A 22,528-nucleotide genomic window follows, 5' to 3' on the forward strand; every position below is an offset into this window, starting at 1 on the left:
TTTCTGCAATTTTACATGAGAAGTTCGCTTGCACTTTCCCCCCTGTAACATGGGTACACGGATCATCCTCATTTGCCCAAGAATCAGCTGATGCTGGAGAGTGAACGAGCCTGGGTGGGAGAAAACAGCATCTGACTCCAAAGCCTGAATTCTTGACACCAAACCCAAACTACTCTGGTGAACGTTTGGAGGGAGACAGGAAAGGTGTCACAGGGTGGTGATGTAAGAGTCACCCAATGACTGAGGAACAGTTTGCCAGGTAGACAAGCTGATTCCAAGGAGTGAGAGCAAATGCAAAGCCATGAGTGTGAAGGCCCAGAGCACACTCAGGGCACGTCCGGAGTGCTGTGTGCTAAACAGGATGATGGCTGTGAAGCAAGGCTGAGGGGTAGATAAGGGACCAGACTCTAGGACTCTGTGCGTTTGGTTCCTCTGTATACTGGATGGTCTGGTATACAGCAGGCGTTCTCTCTTCTCAGTTGGTTAATTAGGACTGGATCATGTGCCTCATTCCATTATGCAGTGTTTCTTAGTATTTTCTTCCAGGTGATGCATTGTCTCAAAAACTACTCTACTTTTACTCTAAATCAACACCCAAGCCTTTGATGATCATTTGCTGAACTTCAGAAGGAAACAGCCTCCTATTCCCCAAAACACACACATCATCAGCTTGACAACAGCACAAGCACACCTGCAAGTCATTTTACTGCAGGTGGTTGGTGGCTTTCGATGTCCACACAGATGGCTTTTCTATGAGCTTAGGCTAAGGGTGCGGCACGTTTGGGGCACTTTTTCCCATGATGTAAATTTTGGAATCAATATTTCTGAGCCTGGGTGGAGTCTCTTTAATCTGACTGTACAGAGTAAGTATCTTCATGCTCAGCCTTGCAGGAGACGTCTTTCCAGACAAGACAGTGAAGTCTTTCATTCCTACAGGCAGGGATACGCTGAAGCTCAGAGGATCGTTTTCTCACCAGAGCTGAATTCTAACTCTGAAGTTCACTAACTGTGTGACCTTGGGTAAGTCTCCTACCTGCTTCTTGCCTCAGTTACCTCATCTGTGAAATGGGCATAATAATGATGCTAATATGAGTATTGTTACAACTATAAATAACACATCGTTGGATTATTATGAAGGTTACAAAATTAACATATGCTTTCACTTAGGACAACACCAGGCACATTGTAAGCAGCATTTAAATATTTGTTCTTTGTATAGGAGGCCCTACAGACAGTATGCGTGAAATCCAGTCTTTGCTCTGCTCACGCAGCCCTGTGTGTGCAGAGGGGCGCCTTTTCCTGACTGGCACAGAGGCACTGGATGGACCAGCAGCAGCCCTGCTTGTAGAGGCGACGAATTTGTCCTTATTCACCTGCACTTCTTTGCTCTCTTTCTTTTCTGTTCATCGAGAAATATTTGTGAAACAGACACACTGGAAAGCTTTATTAGATTGGTTATGAAGTGTCCCCAATCTCCTGTCATGTTTCTAACCTGCACAGCTTTATCGTAACAGGTAGCCAAGAAACACACGGTGGACCAGACCACCATCATCATTCCATGCATGGTCTCTGGTCTTCCTCTGCGCTTGTACACAGAATGCTGCCACCTCACAAGCGACACTTAAGGCACCTGTTATCATGTGGTCACACTGGTTTCTTCAGTTCCTCTCCAAAAAGCTTGAAACACACGACAATGCAAGCCAAGCTTATTTAGCAATTTCCCCATTGATCTGAACTAACTGAAAGTCTCCATTGCTGCATGGGAGCGGACATAAATATCCAGTGTTAGCCCAGATTTCCAGTGTTAGCCCAGAAAACAGAAGAACAGCTGAATAACACGAGGGGTTATACTTACAGGTCAAAGGGGACTAGGCAGCTTCCGTTTACTGGTCTGTCAAGTACAAGGTAATAAATGGATGATTTTTATTCCTAGAGGCAGCACAGAACATTGAAGAAAGCCCTTGACTTGATACCAGAAGGCTGAGCTTGAGTATTGGCCCTACTTGGCTCTCAGTGACCTTGGGCAAATCCAACAATTCCGCTCTTAGAGCTAGAATGGGCCTCAGCGGTCATGATATTGAGCTGGTGAGTTTAAGTGACTTGCCAAACATAACTGAGTTAGTGACAGAGTGGAGACTCTCACTCTTGGCTCCTGGCCCAGGGCTCTTGGAGAACCAAGAAACCTTTGCTGTCATGATAAGGGATAAAAAAATTTTCCAGATAAATTGTAACATGCACTCTATTGAACACACTAAGTATAAAGTCCACATGTAAAGTTTCTGTGGGAATTCAGTCCTTATGTTTCTGAGTCATTTGGAGTTAACTCATCTAAATGTTATTCTTTTGAGAGCTATTGATGTCCAAAGTGCCCTTTAAGCTTGGTTCTTTACATAAGTCTTTTTTCTTTCTTTTTTTTTTTTGATGAAAAAATAGGAAATCCTTTGCCAGGAATAAACACATTTGAATGCCAGATGCTTTAAAATTTTCTTTCAGACTCAATATCTGCCAGATCTGAGTTGGTTCTAATGCTCTATTTTTTTTTATAAATTTATTTACTTATTTATTTATTTTTGGCTGAATTGGGTCTTCGTTGCTGTGCACGGGCTCTTTCTAGTTGCGGCGAGCGGGGGCTACTCTTCGTTGTGGTGCGCGGGCTTCTCATTGCAGTGGCTTCTCTTGTTGCAGAGCACGGCCTCTAGGCGCACGGGCTTCAGTAGTTGTGGTGCACAGGCTCAGTAGTTGTGGCTTGCGGGCTCTAGAGCGCTGGCTCAGTAGTTGTGGTGCACGGGCATGCTCTGCGGCATGTGGGATCTTCCTGGACCAGGGCTTGAACCCGTGTTCCCTACACTGGCAGGCAGATTCTTAACCACTGCACCACCAGGGAAGTCCCTAATGCTCTATTTTAAAATAAGAGGAGAGTAGGGGCTGGTCCCAACTTCAACTCTCAGAACAGCAAGCTGAAATAAGCAAAGCATATCTTAAGCCATTCGAGTATGCGTTCTTATTTTTCTGTAATGTTTATAAGGATTTTGTTAACGGGTAGGTGGAAATCAGGATTGCTATTCTATGTGTTATGGTTCAAGGTAGAGACCCACTGGATTTGCTCTTCTTACGTTTTACAAGAGGTCCTTTTAGTTTGATACTACATTTGGAAAAATGTTTGGGCACCATACTATTGTGGCTAAGAAAGGCATGTAGATGGGTGGTCCAGTGGGGATGAAGTAAATGGGAGGGAGCCTTGTGTAGCCCACCAATGAGGAGAGCTTTAGCTGAAAAGGAATAGAAGTGGAGAGAATGGATGCAGGCATATGGTACTATGGTATAGCCCTGTTTTGAGGATGAAGAAAGACATGATGAATGACCATTTGGTTTCTGAAACTGTTCTTCTAATAGCTTAAGCTGTAGTTACTGAAACAGGGCTCTGCATCTCAGTGAACTGCAGTAAGTCAGGTTGTATCCAGAAATAAGGTCAGCTCTGTCTATATCCTCAACTCTCAGGTGCTTTCTGATAGACTGTCCTTCCAGAAGAACAAGCTCTGAGAATCCAGAGTCTCTCTAGACCTTTGCTACTCAGAGTGTCCCCAACTGTCTAGCAACGTTGGCATCACCTGGAAGCGTCTTAGAAATTCAGAGTTTTAGGTCCACTTAGTCCTACTGAATCAGAATCTGCATTTAGACAAGATTCCCAAGTGATTTACATGCACATTAAAGTTTGAGAAATACGGTTCTGGAGAAGAGGTGGGGAAACTATTTCTGCAAAGGACCAGATAGTAAACATTTCAGGCTTTGCACACCAGAAGGTCTCTGTTGCAAATACTCAACTCTGCCATTGTCGTACGAAAGCAGCCATCAACTCTCTGTAAACAGACTGGTGTGTCTGTGTTCCCATAACTGTTATTTACAACACGGAGGGGTGGGGGGCTGGATTGTGGCGTCTGTGTTCCCATAACTGTTATTTACAACACAGGGGGCTGGGGGGCTGGATTTCGCCTGTGGGGCTGAGAGTCACAGCCATATGTTGTTCCTGAACAAAGCAGAAAACAAAGTCCCTTGCCTTATGTCCTTCTTGGTTCATACTCCTCTGCCTGTGGACATTCACCTCCCCCTCCCTAAATAATCCTCTCCTCTTCCCTTGATTCCATTTCCTTTCACTGTCTGGGTAATTCCTACTTATGTTTAAAGGCTCATTTCACATACTACCTCTTTTCTAGGCTTCCTGTGCTTCCTCAGAATTAACTGGTCCTCCTTTATGTTTCAAAAACCCTTTACAGGAGCATCTAATGCAGTGCTTGTATTTCACACAGAAAGTTTTTCTCTTCCACTAACTTCCAAGCTACTTAAAGCCTCTGTGGGCATCTACTGGTTTCCATGTCTTTCCTTCCCCTGAAAATGTAATCTCCTTGAACAGGCACTGTGTTTTATTTATGTTTGCACATCTGGTGCCCAGCACGGTGATACAGTGTGTACCAAATAAACATGTATTACTTTTTCATCTCTGATCTAAACTGGTCTTACTTTAAGAAATACATTTAGAATTCAAGAGAAAAATGGACCTAGAAGAATCGCACAACATGGGAGTACCAGGCACTGAAAATACAAAGATGTGGTCCCTGCCCACCTTGAGGAGGGTATACCTGGATCCAGCACATCTAGAGAACTATAGCAAAGAACAAGAATGACGAAGACCTTCAGGGGCATCCTCATAACATGAGGGAAGGCTGAACTAAAAAAGTCACAGGATTGAAACAAACCAGGTTCATAATTCATTAATGTATAATAGGGGATTCTCCTTTTTAGGGTCTAAAATACTCACGCTGTGTATCCCCCTACTTTCTTCCTTGTAACAAGATACTAAGAGAACTGAGTGATTAAGATGTTGCTCTATGTACATGAAATCAGAAAGAAAAGTGAAAAGGTAGGAGTGTGTGTGTGTGTGTGTGTGTGTGTGTGTGTGTGTGATATAACCCCTTTTCAAAACTTTTTATCATGGAGATGTTCAAACATCCAGTAAAAGTGGAGTAAATAGTTTGAAAAACATGCCCATCATTCACTTCCAATAACATTTTCCAAACCTTTTTTCCACCCCTCTGCTTTTAAAACGTTAGGATTTTTCAAACAAATCCAAGCCATCGTGTTATAATATATCACTAATAAATACTACAGTGCACACCTTTAACAGAGAAGTTTTCTTTCTATTGTAGTCACCATACCTTATATATTTCCTAGTTCTGTCCAATGATAAAGCTAAGAAGCAATGAAGATCCAGTAGTAATAAGCACCCCTAGCATCTCAATTGTGGTTTTAAAATGTCACTTCCCATTAAAAAGGAACGAGGGCTCCTTGGAGAGATGGATGACACTGGGAATAGGATAGGAAATGCACAAAACGAGCTCTGGACATCTTATTAGGCCAGAAAGCAAGAATGCTATCAGAGACTACTGGAACCATTTCAAAAGGCACAGGAGCTAACTTGAAGGGGCTCCTACTGGCCAAACATGACACAGTTTGAGCATCAAAAGGAATAATGACAGCAATGGATTAAAACACATTTGGTATTTTAAAACCCATGTGTTCATAATGGTACAAAAACTCATGGTGACTCACTGGTCACCAACTCATTATTCTGACTATTTATAAACAAAAGGAAAAATGTAATGAATCATACAGCCTGCCTTTCACACATCCTGAAATTGTATTTCGAGGTAACCAAAAGTTGGATGAGGGAACATTTTTCTTTAAAAAAAATTCAGCTAATAAATGCAGAAGAAATGAACGCATTATAAAAGACCATTTCAACCTGAAATAAAATAGTGAATCTCAGCAAGAATCGTTAATGGCTGTTAAAATATTTAGATGTAAATTTGATGAAGAACTTCAGAATGGATGAGAATACCTAACAATACTTGACAACTTCAGGCTGATGATACCTAAACCCATTAATCAATCTTAACATCACTAAAAGTGGGACAAGCAGATATTCCATGACTACCCATGAAGTGACTACCCACTTATGGCAAAGGACTGAACCTGAATCTAACTGAGCCAGTTTACAGGAAATATGGGGAATGGAATCACATGTTCAATGACACCACAGGGATGAAGTGAACTAAATCTAGAATGTGGGGAATTCTACAGATGAAAGAAAAAAAATTCTACTGTTACTTCCACAATAAATGGAATGATAAAGGGGGGAGACTTATGAATGAAAAGGGGTGTACGAACCAGATGCAATGTGAGATATTTGTTTGGATCTTGATTAGAACAAACCAACTATAAAAAAAATTGTGAGATAGGACATTTAAACACAGTGAAGAGTTTTGAGGCATTTGGGGGGGGGTACACCTGAGACATGTCAAAGCCTAGGGAATCAGGTGTCAGATCTACAGACTCATGTGCCAAGGTCAACGGCTCCCAGAGCTGAGTGAATGTTGGCAAATTCTTTATCTGTCCCCTTTTGCTTGAATTTGGCTTCCTATTCTCTGTTAGGAAGCCTTTCTTCTTCTTTAGCCTTCAACTTTCATAGTGACCATCATATGCCTTTGATTCCTCCCTGGATTGACTAGATTTGGGTCTCTGTGTTTCAGCCACATATTTACTGACAGTCTCCTGTGACTCCTGTGACTTCTCCACGAACCTAAGTTCATTCCTTATAGATGATAATTATAGTTCTAGTCCCAAGATGGTGATTTTATTTCCTGGCTTTGAGAACTACTTTTCCTCAGGGAATGATATTAGCACTTGGTTTTGAGAGCAAGTTGATAAAAAAAAATCACTTCGGTGAAGACCTTTAGAAGCTGATAAAAGCTAGCTTCCAACTCTTACCAGTCCAAGGATCCCCATCATAAAATGAACATGTGTGGCTCCTTACTTTCAGATGGAAGGGAAAGTATGTGTTATGAGGATGGGGTTGTGAAGCTTTGACATACTCAGAAGGGGAGATCTCATGTTATTCAGAAGAGAAAGAAACGAATGCACGTGTGTTGCATGTGCAATGATGCATGTACCTGTTGTAGACCCTCCAGGTAAAATTCCCGAGGGATCAGGCTCCATTGTGTTTTCTGGATGATGATCATTTTAAACTTTTCAGAGGCTGACATTTTCTAATAAAAATCATTGTACCAAATCCCTCTCCAAACAGGGGATTCATAAAATCCCCTTGATGAAACACGTAATCATACATTAATGAATCTTCCAGTTAGATGAATGGAATTAGGTTGTAGAGCAACATTCTGAAAAAAGGGGAAAAAAGGAAAAGAAAAGTGTTCCAAACAAGATACACATTTCCCCGAAATCAGTGTGTCAAAGAATCTCTTTGAATTGACAGAGCAATGTGTTATTACACCTACAGGTGCTGCCACAGTCTCTGACAACGTATTGAAGAAAATGTGTATGTTTTCTCTGAGCCAATTAGGGATGCTCTTGATGCATGGGAAGCGTTGGAGTTTTCTGCTGTGCCCCTCTTCAGCTACAGGGATCATTCAGCCAGCTCATTTGTTTTTCCCCTTTCATTCTATCCAACAAAAGGTACTGAGGATCTGTTACCGGCACTTTGTCAGGTGCTCTAGGGCCATATAAATTCTCAGACTATGACATAAGGTCATATATGGCCATGTCTTAGTCACCCTATAACCCTAGCACCTAGGACAATCCTTGGCACAGAAAAGGAGCTCAGGGACTTTTCGTTAAAAGGATCTAAGGCATTGCACCCAAGTTCGCCTTTACGATCTTGTGTGTGTGCAAAAGATACACACGAATGCGTATAATTATTAAAAGAGAATGTGCTCAATACTTCAAGCAGGGTAAAGAAGAAGAGCCATAGACAGAGAACATGGAAGGAGAGGTTCCAATCCAAAGGAATCTCACACAGGCGGTAAAATTTCAAGAATAGAGAGTATGAAGGGCATTTAGGCAGAGAAAACATTGTTAACATAGGCACCATGGTTGGCAGGAAAGAGGAGGATGGGCTTGCTATACAGCAAAGGGTCCAGTTTAGTTGAAATGAAGGGCACAGGGCTGAAACTCAGGCAGAGTTTCAGGGGATGTGAGATAGGGCTGGACCAGCAGGTGGGCTTACAGTAGGACCATCACTGTGGTACAGGAGTGGGAGGTGGGTTGGACTATTAGGTAGAGGTGTAGGGGGGGTGGGGATAGGGCTGGATCATTAGGGAGAAGTACAAAGGATGGGAGATAGTGCTGGACCACCAGGGAGAGGTACAAGAGGTTGAGATGGGGCTATGATATTAGGGGGTGGAGATAAGGCTGCACATCAGGTAGAGGTTCAGGGGGTGGGAAATAGGACTAGACTATTAGGTAGAGGTCCAGGGAATATGAGATTGGCCTGGGTTATTAGGAGGATGGTGCAAGGGTGGGAAATAGGGCTGGGCTGTTAGGCGGAGATAGATGAGAGAAAGACCTGAATGGCATAGTAAATTTGCTCCTCATTCTGTATGCCCTGGGGAAGCACTGTCAGCTCCAGGCTGGGGATATATCACTGCCTTGTGAGTCTCTCTCCTGACTCAGAGTGATTATTGCTGAAGTACAATCATGGCTTCAGATTTGAAGGAGGTGGATGCAGATCTGAAGGAGGATGTGGGTGGCAGTGGGAAGGGGCTTGGATGAAGAAGAGAGGATGCTGGACCATTGCTATTGATTATGTAATGAATTCATGAGGACAGGTTACTCAAGACCTGGATCTTAACAGGGGGCATGTTCTAGGTTACTCTCACTGTTAAGAGGTTCTAGATACTCTATGGATAGGATTGAGGTTCCTGACTTTTGGTGAAGGGACTACTCAAAGATATTAATTTCTCATCGTTTTAAATGAACGGGATGCCTGCCTGGGGTCTGGATCCTGGGCATGTCTTAAACTGTCCTTAAGTTTTCATACCCTCTTTCTAACTCTCTGCATGATCCTCTGGGAAAAGGCCAGGATGGTAAGAAAGAATTTGATAGCTTTCTTCTCTTTTCCCTCCCCGGCTTCTTTCTCTCTCTTCCATGTTGTATTTCTATTCAGTGTGTCCGTTATCTGCCCCTGGTGCTATTTTGGTGAAATTTGATGAGAAAGTCTTCATCCATATGTCTTGATAGACTATAGACTTTCTCCCATCCCCTCTGTCTTTCATGCATCCTCTCCTCCACCTCCCTATTGAGTTTGCCATCTCCAGAAATGTCTTTTTATACAGAATACATCTTTAGAGTGTAAGTTCAGATAGCATCATGAAAAACAATAAAAAAAGATGGCTTAAAATAGACAACTAGGGCTTTCCTGGTGGTGCAGTGGTTAAGAATCTGCCTGCCAATACAGGGGACATGGACGGGTTCAAGCCCTAGTCCAGGAAGATCCCACATGCCGCAGAGCAACTAAGCCCGTGTGCCACAACTACTGAGCCTGGGCTCTAGAGCCTGCGAGCCGCAACTACTGAGCCTGCGCACCTAGAGCCCGTGCTCCGCGACAAGAGAAGCCACCGCAATGAGAAGCCCGTGAACTGCAACAAAGAGTAGCCCACACTTGCCTCAACTAGAGAAAAGCCCGCACACAGCAACAAAGACCCAGTGCAGCCAAAAATAAAATAAACAAATTTTAAAAAATAGACAACCAATAACAACCTACTCTATAGCACAGGGAACTCTATTTAATGCTCTGTGGTGACCTAAATGGGAAGGAAGTCCAAAAAATATGCGGTATATGTATATGTATAGCTGATTCATTTTGCTGTACAGTAGAAACTAACACAGCATTGTAGGACAACTATACTCCAATAAAAATTAATTAAAAAAAGATGGTTATCGCTCTTTAAGGAATTGAAGAGATAAGTGTTCGAGGGGTCCTCTCATGCACATGGTCAGCATATAAACTCAGTCCAACCAAATCTGCCATTTGAAATGGGAACATTAATTGCTGTGAATCGTGTGGCAACGTTAGTCTGAAAACAAGAGGGCTTGGCACACAGACTCTCCCCTACCTTCAACCCCACGTGAATCGTGGGCCAGTTCTTCCTTCTCCTTCCTTCATTCTTCCAGTAATCTAGCTAAATCAAGCAAGAAACAAAAGGAGTGAAAAAAAAAAGCAACCTGTATAGCTCTATTTTTCCCTATTGGCATTCCAGGTCAATATGATTCCAAAACTCTTACTGTTGACAATGACAGTGACTTCAGGTTTCATGAGGAGCTGCTCTGTGCCAGGTGTGGGAATAGGGATGAGCTACTAGGCTGGGCCTCTTGAGTGACATTGCTCGGGTTAAAATCCTAACTCCCCCATTTTCTAGTAGCTTGGTCAACATCACATTAATGAACCTCTAGCTCCAGTCAGTTGCCCTCTTTGTACCTCGATGTCTTCATCAATGAAGTGGGGACGATGACTGAGCCGGAATCATTACTGTACCTATGAGGATAAGTGAATTAATACATGTTAAGCACTCAGGAGAGCATGGCAAAGAGGAAGGGCTCAACAAGTATCTGCTAAATGACTTTTCATTTAATCCTTGGAAGAGCCTGACCAGTTAGGTATTGCTATTTCCAGTATGCAGTGAGCCTAGTGAGGTTCGGCTCTCCTCCGGTCCCTCGAAGCAGCCAAAGACCCCAGGAGACACACGGGGTGGAGTCTGCCGATATGATCAGAGAGCTGCACATGGGTAACGTTGACCTGGCTTTGGGTCTTGTCCTCTAAACTGAAGGCCATAGGGCCACCAAATGACCAAGCTGGTGGTCAAAGGGAGCCCTGGACCAAACATGTTGCAAATCCCCCTCTGCTGGGGGTCTTATTGTTTTTCCACCAGTGCCTGAAGCAGCTTAGTAGTCTCGCAAATTGTACTGTTGGTAATTAACTACGTGAGTCCACACAAGCCACGAAATCTCTCCTAGACTCTCCTCTCACTCCACCTACAAAGGCTGGTGGTTAAACTATTGATAGATTACCTCCTCCTTAAATTCTGTGATTCTCCAGACTGTGACTTACATGAGTCAGGTTCAGTACCTCCTGGTTTACATCCTGTCTACCCTGCCCAGAAGAGCTGTCCACGTAGAGGTCATCTGTCATTCCCAGAACAGAGGACATTTGTGTCCAGTTCTCTCTCTCTCTCTCTCCCCTTTCTCCTATCTCTCTCCCTGTCTCCCTCTTTCTCTCTCTATCTTCTCTTCTCTGTCTCTGTCTCTCTCTACCTTTTTCTTTCTCTCTCTCTCTCTCTATATCTTTCTCTTTTTCTGTTTTCTCTATCTCTCTGTTTCTCTTCTCTCTCTCTGTATCTGTGCCTCCTATGCCCTCTCTCTCCTTTTCTCTCTATCTCTATACCTACATCTCCTATGTTCTCTCTCTCTCTCTCTCCCTCTCCCCCTATCTCTCTCTCTTTCCCCACTACCAGTTCCTAACGATTTGCTACACTCAAGATGTTGTAAACACAACAGGCAATTGAGAGGAGGGGATAAGAGGAGAAATAACAGCATTCTGCAAAGTGGGACTCGAGCTCAGGAACCCATGAGGGACCACGTGTTTCTTTCGAAAGCTTTACTTTAGCTCAACAGCAGTGAAAACCAGAAAGACTAGCTTGGCACCTACGGTCACTTGACTCCCTAGCATACAAGGCTGCGGAAAACACCTCCATCTATTGCTGGTAGTTCTTTTCTGTCACCAAAACACAGTCTCTTCTCAACAAGGCAACTTGCAGAATGTTTTATTTGCAGAGGGAAGTTAGGTGCCCTGCAGGGGCTCCTTAACCTTCGTGAACACAAATGGAACCTTCTGAATGTGCCTTTTCAGTTACCCCAGCTCAACCTGCAGAAACATGGCATGTGTGTGGGCAGAGAGGACTGAACAGGCTCAGCCTTTTAGGCAGAAGTTCTTTCCAAGAAACAGAATAGCAGCATTGGGCTGGAGGGGAGAATTCTTGAAACTTTTCCATTGTCTCTTGGGGAGAAAGGAACAGATGAGAGAACTTCAGAGTTGCGTGGAATCAGTCCTTCACCAGGGATGTGGGTGGAGGGAGAGAGGAAGAGGTTAAAATAGCCCACGTGTGAACGTTGAAAGGCAACCAGAATACTTTTCTAACTTCTTTCCTTTACCAGGAAAAGCTCAGGTCCTGTAACACATGAAATCTGCTGGCTTGATACACCATTTGTTCTGGATGAGAGGAAGTGAAAAGCTTTAAGTCTGCAAGTCACAAACCCCTCCCTCAGCTTGAATGACTTAGACACAGCAAAAGTACACACTCTTGGTGTATTTATCACAATGTTTCTTCCCCCAAACGGGAGCTCAGGCTGAAATTTGCTGGGTATGGTGCCTATTCACAGGTGACATCAAACATAATTGAAAAAGCTGTGTATCTCCTTCTTTCAGTCAGAAAGACAGTAACTCAGGGCCCCTTCAATTGTTCCCGAGAGCGCCTTTCTTAGGGTGAGGGTAGAGGAGAGAAAGGGCGAAAACTAAAGGATGGAAGGAAGGGCACAAAGGTTCAAGTTCTCCCATTGAGCTTCATTACTGGGTCATTTGCATTCCTTGGCGAATAGAATCATAAGGTTTCAGAGCTGTGGGAAAACATAATATCAAACTTCCCATGCCAAAAATTGCTCCCCCCGATCCAAAAAGGCCATGGATATTTGTGGGGACAATGTGACAAGCTCTCTGAAAGTGGGACTGTCCTGGGAAATCAAGGAGTTAAAACCTTTAATTTTATAGCTTTGCAAGCTACATTTGAATAGCACTGAGAACGAGGAAGCTTTCACAACGGCACATTATGACAGCTCTAGACTACCCAAAGACTAGCGCAGTAACTGCGGAAAGGGTGTACATAGGTGCCCACTAGAGAGAAAGAAAAGACCAGGGAGCTGGAGATGAGAAGAGCTTAGGGAGGAGGACTGTCTCTACACATGTGGACCCATTAAGCAGCTGCACGGTATTTCAACAATAGCTTCACCCTGGAATCTAGACAGAGGCAGCAGGCATGACCTTGCTGGTATTTGTCAGATCAATTCGTCATTTCTGAAGGATATTTTTTGCTCCTAGGATGCCATAATTGTCAAAGGATTTCACCAGTGTGCAGCAGCGATGCTAATATAATGATGTGATCCGTAGTTATTATCCTCCCTTCTCTCCACTTTCCCCCAAGGTCATTGGCAACCTTCTGTTAGTGTGATCAACCATCCTAGTTTGCCGGGGCTGGGGTATTTCCTGGGATGGGGACCTTTCAGTTTTAAGAGCTGGGATGGTACCTGGCCAAATTGGGATGTGTCATTGACCCAACCTTCCACCTGTTCTCCCTCTACCCTCTGCTTCTTGCCCTAGGCTAGCTCTACCTAGCTCTACCACATTAGCACCCACACGCCATACTTAGTTGTGTGGACAGAGAGGACAAATATTCAATCAATGACACAAAATAGAGAATCAAGAACAAAGAATGCAGTTGATTATAAAGTGCTGGGCTATACAAATGAAACTTGAAATCCTTTAACCTACTGAAGAAACCCACAATGGAAACTAAGTCCTGTGCTAATCTGTGGAGAGCTCCATGTTTATCTCATGATTTTTCATCTGATCTCTTCAAAAGCACTAATTAGCTTAAGGAGCTCTTTCTTAGAATTTAACACTCAGTATTGGGGTGTAATTTCTATCTTAATTACGTGGAGTTTGAAAGAGCATCACCCTTTTGAACCAGCAACGTTGGTATCACCTGGGAACATGGGGGGGCGAATTCTCAGGCCCTACCCCAGACCAACTGAATCAGATACTCTGGGGATGGGACTCAGCACTCTGGGTTTGTATGACCCCTTCAGGTGACTCTCATGCATGCAGCAAAAATTTGAGAAACACTGAATTAATGTACCTATAACCTATCTTCCTTACTTGTAATTGATACTCAGTGGATTAGTGAGACACCCACAGAATTCCAGTGTTGAGTCCAGCTTTTACATTACTACTCTATGTCAAGGACAGGTGATTAAAGATCTTGGATATCATCACCAAGAACCCCAGTTTTTCACCATTAGATGGGGATTCCCAATAATCCATGAAAGGGTTTTATGAACTCTAAAGTAATATCACTGTCAACGTCATTTACTAACCAGTAGTGCAGACAGAAAAGTAAGTATTTTTCATGGTACCAAATTCATCACACCTTAGCATCTATGCATGAAACTTAATGCTATCCTCTCTGCTCCTAACTTACCTTTCCTATGTTTGCTCACAAGTTAGTCTCATAAATAATGAACTGCTATAGAGCCAGCCTTCCCTGAACTGCCACTTAGCTCATGGTTGTTCCTGCAATTCTGCAAAGAGTTAACTGGGCTTTTCATTTATTTTAGCATCACATGGAAGATATTTTATTATTTTAAAATCTGGAAAAACACAACAAGTATATTTTATGAAAAAGATAAAACACCAAATCAATTATCATCCTATATTGCAAGACGAAATCATGATTACCCAAACCTGATTTTCTTAACATCAATTTAAAGGGCACATTTATTTCCTAAGGATGCCTTACCAGGCTGTCTTCCTCCGGTCAGATCCTGCCTGGGGCTCTTGGCTTGCGCTTTGAATGGAAAGAACTCATTCCAGACATTTCATAACCTCAAGTCATTACCTTTTTTCTTTTGGGTTAACAAAACAATGATTATCTCAACATGATGGTGTTATAGACTGTATCCCTCCAAAATTCATATATTGAAGGCCTAACCCCCAATATAATGGTATTTGAGGTGAAGGCCTATGCTGAGATCATCAGGTTTAGATGAGATGATGAGGGGGGGACTCTAATGATGGGATTAGTGCCTTATAAGTAGAGGAAGAAAGACCAGAGATCTCGCTTTATCAACCATGTAAGAACACAGACAGAAGGTGGTCGTGTGCAAGCCAAAAAGAGAGCACTTACCAGGCACTGAATCTATCAGCACCTTGATCTTGGACTTCCCAGCCTCCAGAACTGTAAGCAATACACGTCTGTTGTTTGAGCCACCAACTCTGTGGTATTTTATTATAGCAGCCCGAGATGATGGATGGATACATACGCAACTGCAGGACCAGCTCACACTGGTCCTACTCTGTGGATAACAGGATGTCTAGTTGTCTTGCAGAGACAGCAGAGCCAAAACTGCAAGTCGTAACCTGGGCATGCCCAGAGGAGGAAAGCCTTCCTCAAATAACACTCAGAACCCATGTTTCATCCCCGAGGAACCAAGAAAACTAGAACATGACCCGAACCCTTTCAGAAACGAGGGGTCCGTGGTCCAGGAAGGTCTGGTGCTGAAATCCACCATCCCATACCTCAAGGGCCAAGTATAAAGCCCTTCGTTCAAATCCTGCCCCACCAGCACTTCCTCATACCAGCCTGTCCTCCCTAACTCAAAAAAGTCTGACTGAATCCCAGATCCAAGAGACAGATTTGAGCCCCGCCTCCTGTCTGCTTGCCAGGCGACCTTGCAATAAAACTCTTTCTTCTCCTAAAAGCCGGTGCAATAGTATTGGCTTCTATGCACTTCGGGCTGCAAGCCCTTGCTGGGCAACACATACTGTAAAGGTTCCACATTCATAGCTTCTCTATCTACACTGCTGGCTAGTAAATGCTGTTGACAATGATATTTCAGAGTTCATAAAGCCCTTTCATGGATTATTGGGAGTCCCCATTTAATGGTGAAAAACTGGGGTTCTGGGAGCTGAATGACTTGCTCAAGGACACAGCTGGCAAGGGGAAGCACTAGGGTGGAACCCATGTCTTCCTAAGCAGAGGTCATTGTTCTGTCCACTGCAACAGAGTTGTTTCAATTGCACAGGTTATAAACTATCTATTAGTGTCTACTACATACTAGTATTGATATGAGTGTGTAAAGTACTATGTATATATATATATATATATATGTAACGTTTATGTAAAGCATAATTATATATATATAAATTCATATATATTTACAAATGTGTGCTTATATGTACATATTACATATTTATTTCAAATGTTAATTAAATAGATTTAATCAAAATTTTCTATTGTGGTATAGGGCCAGTTTCTGGCTTTGGTCAAAATGTGCATTTGAATTCTAGCTTGCCAGAAGAGATGATATTAGATCTTGCACTGATTATGTCTACATTGGAGAGTATGGTTAATTACAGGTTTAAAGACAAGGCAAAGAAAACAACTGAGAAGGAAAACTTGTGTAAACTGCATTTTCATAACTGACAATAAAACAAAGAGGACAACTATATGCATGTCCTTTGCATACAGCATGGATCCCCTATACTCTTTCAATACGCTTTTCTCTCACAGCAAAGTAACTCATTTGTCTAGAACAGCACAGGGATGGAAGGTCACTGGGTGAAGCATTTCCTCAGCCTCTGTTTCTTCTTTTCATCTCCATGTATATTTCACTACAAGAGGCTACAAGGCTTGTTTCAACTTGAGGTTCCTGCATCAGCTGTTCTAGTCTCAGGAAGACTGGGAGTTGGCCTTATCACCATTATTTGCATGTGTTGGTTTACCAGGACCCGTGGGCAGTCCAAATGAGATCCAGATTGGCAGATCACAACACACGCTGCTTTTCCTCTCTTGCACAGGAGCGCTGGGTGACCGTTTTCAAGCCCCTGCCTGGGACCTGTCTCTTAGGAAGTCAGGGCCATGACATTTGCCCAGCGGGCACGTTCCTGATGCTCAAGAAGTTCCATGTGAGACAGAGTGCCCACTGACTTTATTTTTAAACTCCTACATGATCAAAAATGTTTATGTTTTGGAAATTCGTTTCTAATATATTAAGGAAATAGTTTTCAGTCACCAGCATATCAAAAGTGTGTGTGATGTTTTGGGAAGAGAGGCATGGCCCCCTGGGATAGACTTCTGTGGACCACATGTGCTGGGCAATGACATTATGTGAGTGATCTGAGACTATAAATCTACTTTATAATGCTACCTTCCTTGTCCAACAAAATTGTATCGTTTATGTAATACACCAACGACTTATCTTCTAATAGTTAAGCAATCCTTATGTCATAAACTTGGGAGAACGGTGCACTTAAGATACCACTGTTAACCCATGTGGCGCCTTAGTGATGTTGATGTTTCTTAGCTCTGAAAGCTGTGTCTAATAATACCAGCAACTTTTAAAAGGTTCTCTCTGGAATCACTATCTGTTGTCCTCATGTATTAGAGTCCATGTTAGTTAACGATGGTGAACGCATTGGTTCTGGGCAAGGGTACAGAAAAATGGTTGATAAGGCACCATCCATAAGCAAGAGGAGAGCTCAGTCATTCGTGGGACAAGCAGGCTACTTGTGTGATGCTCTAATTCATAGCCCTGTTCCCTAAGAATGAACTCTGTACACATGGTTTTTGAAGTGTGCTTGCCACTGCTGTAAAAAAAAAACAAAAAAACCCCCCCTAGATTGCTATCTTCTCTCATTGCCTCTGGACTTTTGCCTACATAAAACCCACCATAGTATCAGATTTAGATATCAGTTAGTACAACATTAATGGTACAACACTGAATTCATGAAATATACAAGCCATGGCAAAGTCTCACCAATTTGTATAGAACAGGAAGGAAAAGCTCTAAATTACTACATAAATAGTATAGATTTACCATATATAATACATATATTGGCTGTACATACTATTTATTGATATAAAGCAGGCTTGGGACAGCTTTTTCATGGTTATATCCCAAGTGCTATATATTTCCATAGACAAAAAAGTATGTGTAAGGGGTAAAAATAAAGAATAGTCGGTAACTTGTGAAGCTGTTATTTTCCTTAGCTTTCCCTTGTTTCTTGTCACATCTTATTGAGTCATTCTTGTAAAAGTGTCTGCAGTTAACAAAGTTCTTGCAGGTATGTTTTTATTACTTCATGGGAAATTGTTTGCTTCCTGTCTAACACCACAGGTTTTAGAATAAGCCAGCCTCAAAAGGTGGCTGTGAGGCTGATTTGTTATGTGACCTTGAATTTGTTATGTGACCTTGGAGAATTATTTAAATTCTCTAACCCTTGGTTTCCTCCACTGTAAAACTGGCAGAACAATGTCTACATCTTAACACGGAGGAAAAGAATGGACTACATAAAGTCACTGCATAAAAGGACACATGTCAAGCACTTAGCACAGTACCTGGTTGAAACACTCAATGAATGATAGATATTTTGATAGCTAGACTTTCATCTCCAAACTTAGCCACATACTTAAGAGGTATATAGGGACTGTATTGTCTTTATTATTATTGCCATGTTGACAGATAAGAAATTAAGGTGTCAGGTGCGATTATCCAATCCTCTGGGCAGTTGTATGTTTATCTGTAAAGTAACAAGTTGGTTTTATGATTTATATATAAATACTTCAGCTTTCTCAGAGTACGAAGAGCACGTGTTGGTTTCCCGGAATCTGATGGGCACTGGGACCCTGACCAGAGAGAATTTCTAAGTCTGAAATGATGAGTGACATGCGGATTGTTGGGGAATTTATCAATATTACTGTCACCTTCTAAGGTCCCTTCAGAAGCCCCTCCCAGTCTTTTCCCAAACTCACTGTGTGCTCTCCATGCCAGCTTCTATAACCTCCGTTATTTTAACTCTCACATTGCAGGGTAATTTTATATCTGCTTCTCCACTCTACTGTAAATGTCTTGAGAATAGGCTATATCTTTTAATCTTTGCCTCCCAAATGCCCAGAACAGTAACCGGCATGGAAGAATTCAACACCTGTCTGTTGAATGATTGAAATGACCTGACCAAGATTACAGTGAATAAATGGTGAATTCAGGACCTAAACCTAGATCTTATAAATACAAATCCCTTATTTTGTTTCCACAGACTTTAGCTAAAGAAGGCTGATTGAATCTCATCTTAAGAGTAGGAAAATGATACCTAGTCCTGATAGGCATTAATCCTGGTAAAGGACTGAAAGATATAGCATAAAGCTTCAGTGATATAAAAACCCCAAACCCATATTGTTAGCTGACTCACTTGATTATTTTTATCACCCGTTGAGTACTATCCCTGCCTAGGAGAATGCTGATTGGTACGAACGTGCATGCCTGTAACTATATTAATCTGGCTCTAAGTGCTTTATGTGTAATTTACAGATCTTTTTCTTATGATGACATTTGACCTAATTTTTATCTAAGCAATAAATTCCCATCTAACTGTGGCCGATAAGCAGGAAATAGCTGATAGGAAAAAGAAATACAAATATCCTATAAATAAAATCAGCATTTGGTCCACCTCAAACACAGAGCTACTTATTGAGAACAGGAGATTGTTTTCAGGTTCTGTGTTTCAGAATCATACTTTTCTCAGTTGTCTGCTTGGTCTGTTTGAAACACAATATTCCCCAAACAGACTAACCCCCAGTTTCAACAGAGAATGAAAACGACTGAGGCCTCCATTTTCATAGACTGAGAAGAATTCTGAGGTTCCATTACTCTCACAGGGCCCTATTCTGTGGTCCCGCTGCTCAGGAGAGCACGTTCTCTGGTCATTAGTTAAGATGAGAATGGTCAGGCCCTTCTGGCTTATTTCTCATGTAAACACCGCATTCTGTTGAGAGCTTGTCCAATGGTGTGTCACTGCCCTTTCCTGGATGCTTCTGTCAACGGGTTGAGGCAAACAGCCAAAGCCGGTGGCAAATGGGATCGTTACAATAAAAATCCAGCAGGAAGTGGGATTCTTCGTAATCACAGGCAGGTCTCATATATTTGGCTAATCATAAAGGAAGATTGGCATTTGGTTGTGCAGTTATTTTTTTAGATAATTCAAGAAAGAGTGAACTTTTGGAATTAAACGTAAGTAGATGGTGACTTAATGAGTTGAAAAGACTAAACAATTATACTCCCCTGGGGACCCAAGAAGATAGGGCAATAGTTGAACTCAGATTAGCTTTTCCACTGATACCTTCACAAAAAACCTTCATCATTAAGAATATATATTATCTTTAGTACACTCTTAATCCAGTCTAGCAGCTTTTGATTGTGACTATTAATTTCAAGGTTTACTATGTGCTGGGCTGTAAGGCTCTGGAATTAGGAGAAATCGGGAATTCGCTATAAGCCACTCTGCCAGGAAGTAGCCAAAGTGATAAATTTATAACCTGTATTTCCATCCTCATGTCACCATTGTTCTCCTGTCCCTTTCAGATTCTGAGCCACATTTTTAAAAATTAGGTATTCAGGAAGCCCTTGGACAGAAGCCATCCATCACCCAGTGACATTTCCATAGGTACACAAAGAAGCATTCTATCAAGATTTGAGAGAAACAAGGAAAATGAAAACAAGGTACAAATATCCTTTGAGACAAACAGGTCAACCCAAAACACATCCTATTAGCCTGACCTACTACCCTACATCTGAGGAAATGAAATAAAAAAAGAAACATACACATTTCCATGACAAAACTGGAAGTAGATTTTGGAGGACCCTTGCAGTTGGCCACTCTTTGGAGAAATGGGTTCTTCCGATATTTATGGTTCTATTTTAAATGAATTGATTACAGTAATATGTCGTTATTGTCCCCTCAAAACACTTTTATTATTTCAGACAAAAAAAAAGTTAACTTTCCTAAGACACTGAAGGTCTTCCATGGCCTGACTCTTAAGTTACTTTTTGGTTGTCACTATATCCTTATATACACCCAGTCCTATGGAGCTGTCAATACATCTAGTTCCATACACATGCCCCATATGCTTTTGTTCCTGGTGTTGTCCTAGTCACGAATGTTCATGTCCCAAACATCTGTCCACTGACATCCTATTCATTCTGTAAAGTCTATTTAAATACATTCTCCTCCATGAAGCCTTCTTTGCGCCAACGATTTAGAATAAATTGTTCTTTCTCTTCACTCTCACAGCACGTTACTTGAATCTCTATTTAGCATTAAAAAAATCATCTTGACTGTAAAGCAATTATACTCCAATAAAGATGTTAAAAAAACAGATAAATTGTCATATATTATAGCTCTGTTTTGGTTCTTATTCAATCAATAAAAGAGGTGCTAAACTTTGAAACATTAAAAAAAATTATCTTGAGTCATTACTGGTGATATGCGACAGTGGTTAACAAATAGATCTTACCTCTTATGGCAAACCTGATCAATGTCTTTTGCCTACCTAGGTGTTGTGTTGAGGATTCTGAAACTGTGTCCACCAGTGGGAAAAAACAAATATAGTGATCAGTTAATAATGTATGCAAGGGACACAGGGCAGTGGTGGCACACTTGCCATAGGTTTGCCATTTCTGGGACTATTTCTTATTTGATTTTATATATTCTACAATATCTTGTTTCTTTACATTTAGCAGGTGCTTAATATACATTCTCTGAATAAATTGCATTGTAAGGGGCAATGCTGGAGACTTAGGTTAGAACTAAGGATGAATTATTGATTATTCAGGTTGTGATATGATAGAAGGGTTTCTGACAGAGGCCAGGGATTTCCTGCCTAGAGATTTTAGGACACAGGTTACAACCCTTGTGTGCAGGATGCTTTTTGTCCAGTTCTGTTGAAGCAAAGTGATATATTTAGTCATCTCTTGGGCACTCTTCAGATCCAAGAGCCAATGATTCCTAGAGATTCTTGCTATCTTAGCATGGATGGATAAGGAGTTTGTATTTCAAAACAAGTTCTATAAGCTTTGCACATCATAGATATATTAAGTCAGACTCTTCTGATTGAGTTTATAGCTTTCCTTTGTAAGATTTTCACTGTTTTCTTTTGTTAGTTTTTTTATGTATGTATGTGTGTTTGTGTGTGTGTTTTGTGTGTGTGTGTGTGTGTGTGTGTGTGTGTGTGTGTGTGTATTTAATAGGTTAGGGTGGAAGGAAGGGAGAAAGACATGAGTCATCCCAGCTCTGGGCCACTGCTTGGCCATAGTTGGGTCATTGACACTTTAAACTGGCTTTTCAGGAATTTCTCTTTAGGAACTCAATACTCCTTACCACATCTTAGAACATATTAATAAACGCTGTTCTCAAGCAGTAGTACCAAAGCTCATGATGTACATGGCAAGAGAGAAAAACCTTCAGGACAGCAGTGTCTAACTGTTTAAAATTTTCCTTTTTAAAACAAGAAAATTCAGAGTTTAAAGTTAAAATGCTTTAGAATAAGTAGGTGAAATCTTCAGATTATTAAAGTGATTTGAAAAATCAAAGTAGAGGAATGTGAAATATGTATTATTACTCAGATGCTGGATTCTGTGTTCTAACTTAGGTTTACCATTGCTCTGCCTTCTGAGTTATTGGGTACTTGTGTAATGAATGATAAAAGCGTACTTTTTATTGCATTATACTACTATTACTTATATTCATCTTCTTTAGGAAACTTACGGGGGGTTGATTAATTGAAAAGGAAAGATTTGAGTATCCTTGGATTCCCTTGCAATAATATTTTCTAATGCCATCACAACCCACCCCTATTCTCAACAGTACTGTATTACTTTATTAATGTCCTAGATTGTTATTTAAATCTTCATCCATGTTTTGTCTCCTAAGCATCTCTGTAAGTAGGGATTTAAGGTCCAAAGCTCTGTCTTATGCTCTTTGCATCTCCTGCTCAGTACCCACTTCCCTGGTATGTGGTAA

The 22,528-nt window shown here is 41.6% G+C and overlaps 1 protein-coding gene across 2 annotated transcripts in view; it reads right to left on the reverse strand.

Annotated features, from left to right (window-relative positions):
• LOC132527706 (phosphatase and actin regulator 1-like) overlaps positions 1-22,528 on the reverse strand; it is a 281,505-nt gene that overhangs the window by 126,221 nt on the left and 132,756 nt on the right. The window contains exon 3 of one of the 2 annotated variants that reach the window (XM_060163686.1): positions 10,313-10,381. The exons of the other annotated variant lie outside the window; for it this stretch is intronic. Within the exon in view, the coding sequence (XP_060019669.1) occupies positions 10,338-10,381 (44 nt within the window). The 3' untranslated portion in view covers positions 10,313-10,337. Of the gene's footprint in view, positions 1-10,312; positions 10,382-22,528 lie in introns of those variants that run through there. 2 annotated transcript variants of the gene reach the window in all.

The sequence above is a fragment of the Lagenorhynchus albirostris genome, chromosome 10 (assembly GCF_949774975.1).
Source record: "Lagenorhynchus albirostris chromosome 10, mLagAlb1.1, whole genome shotgun sequence".
In the NCBI taxonomy this organism is placed as follows: domain Eukaryota; kingdom Metazoa; phylum Chordata; class Mammalia; order Artiodactyla; family Delphinidae; genus Lagenorhynchus; species Lagenorhynchus albirostris.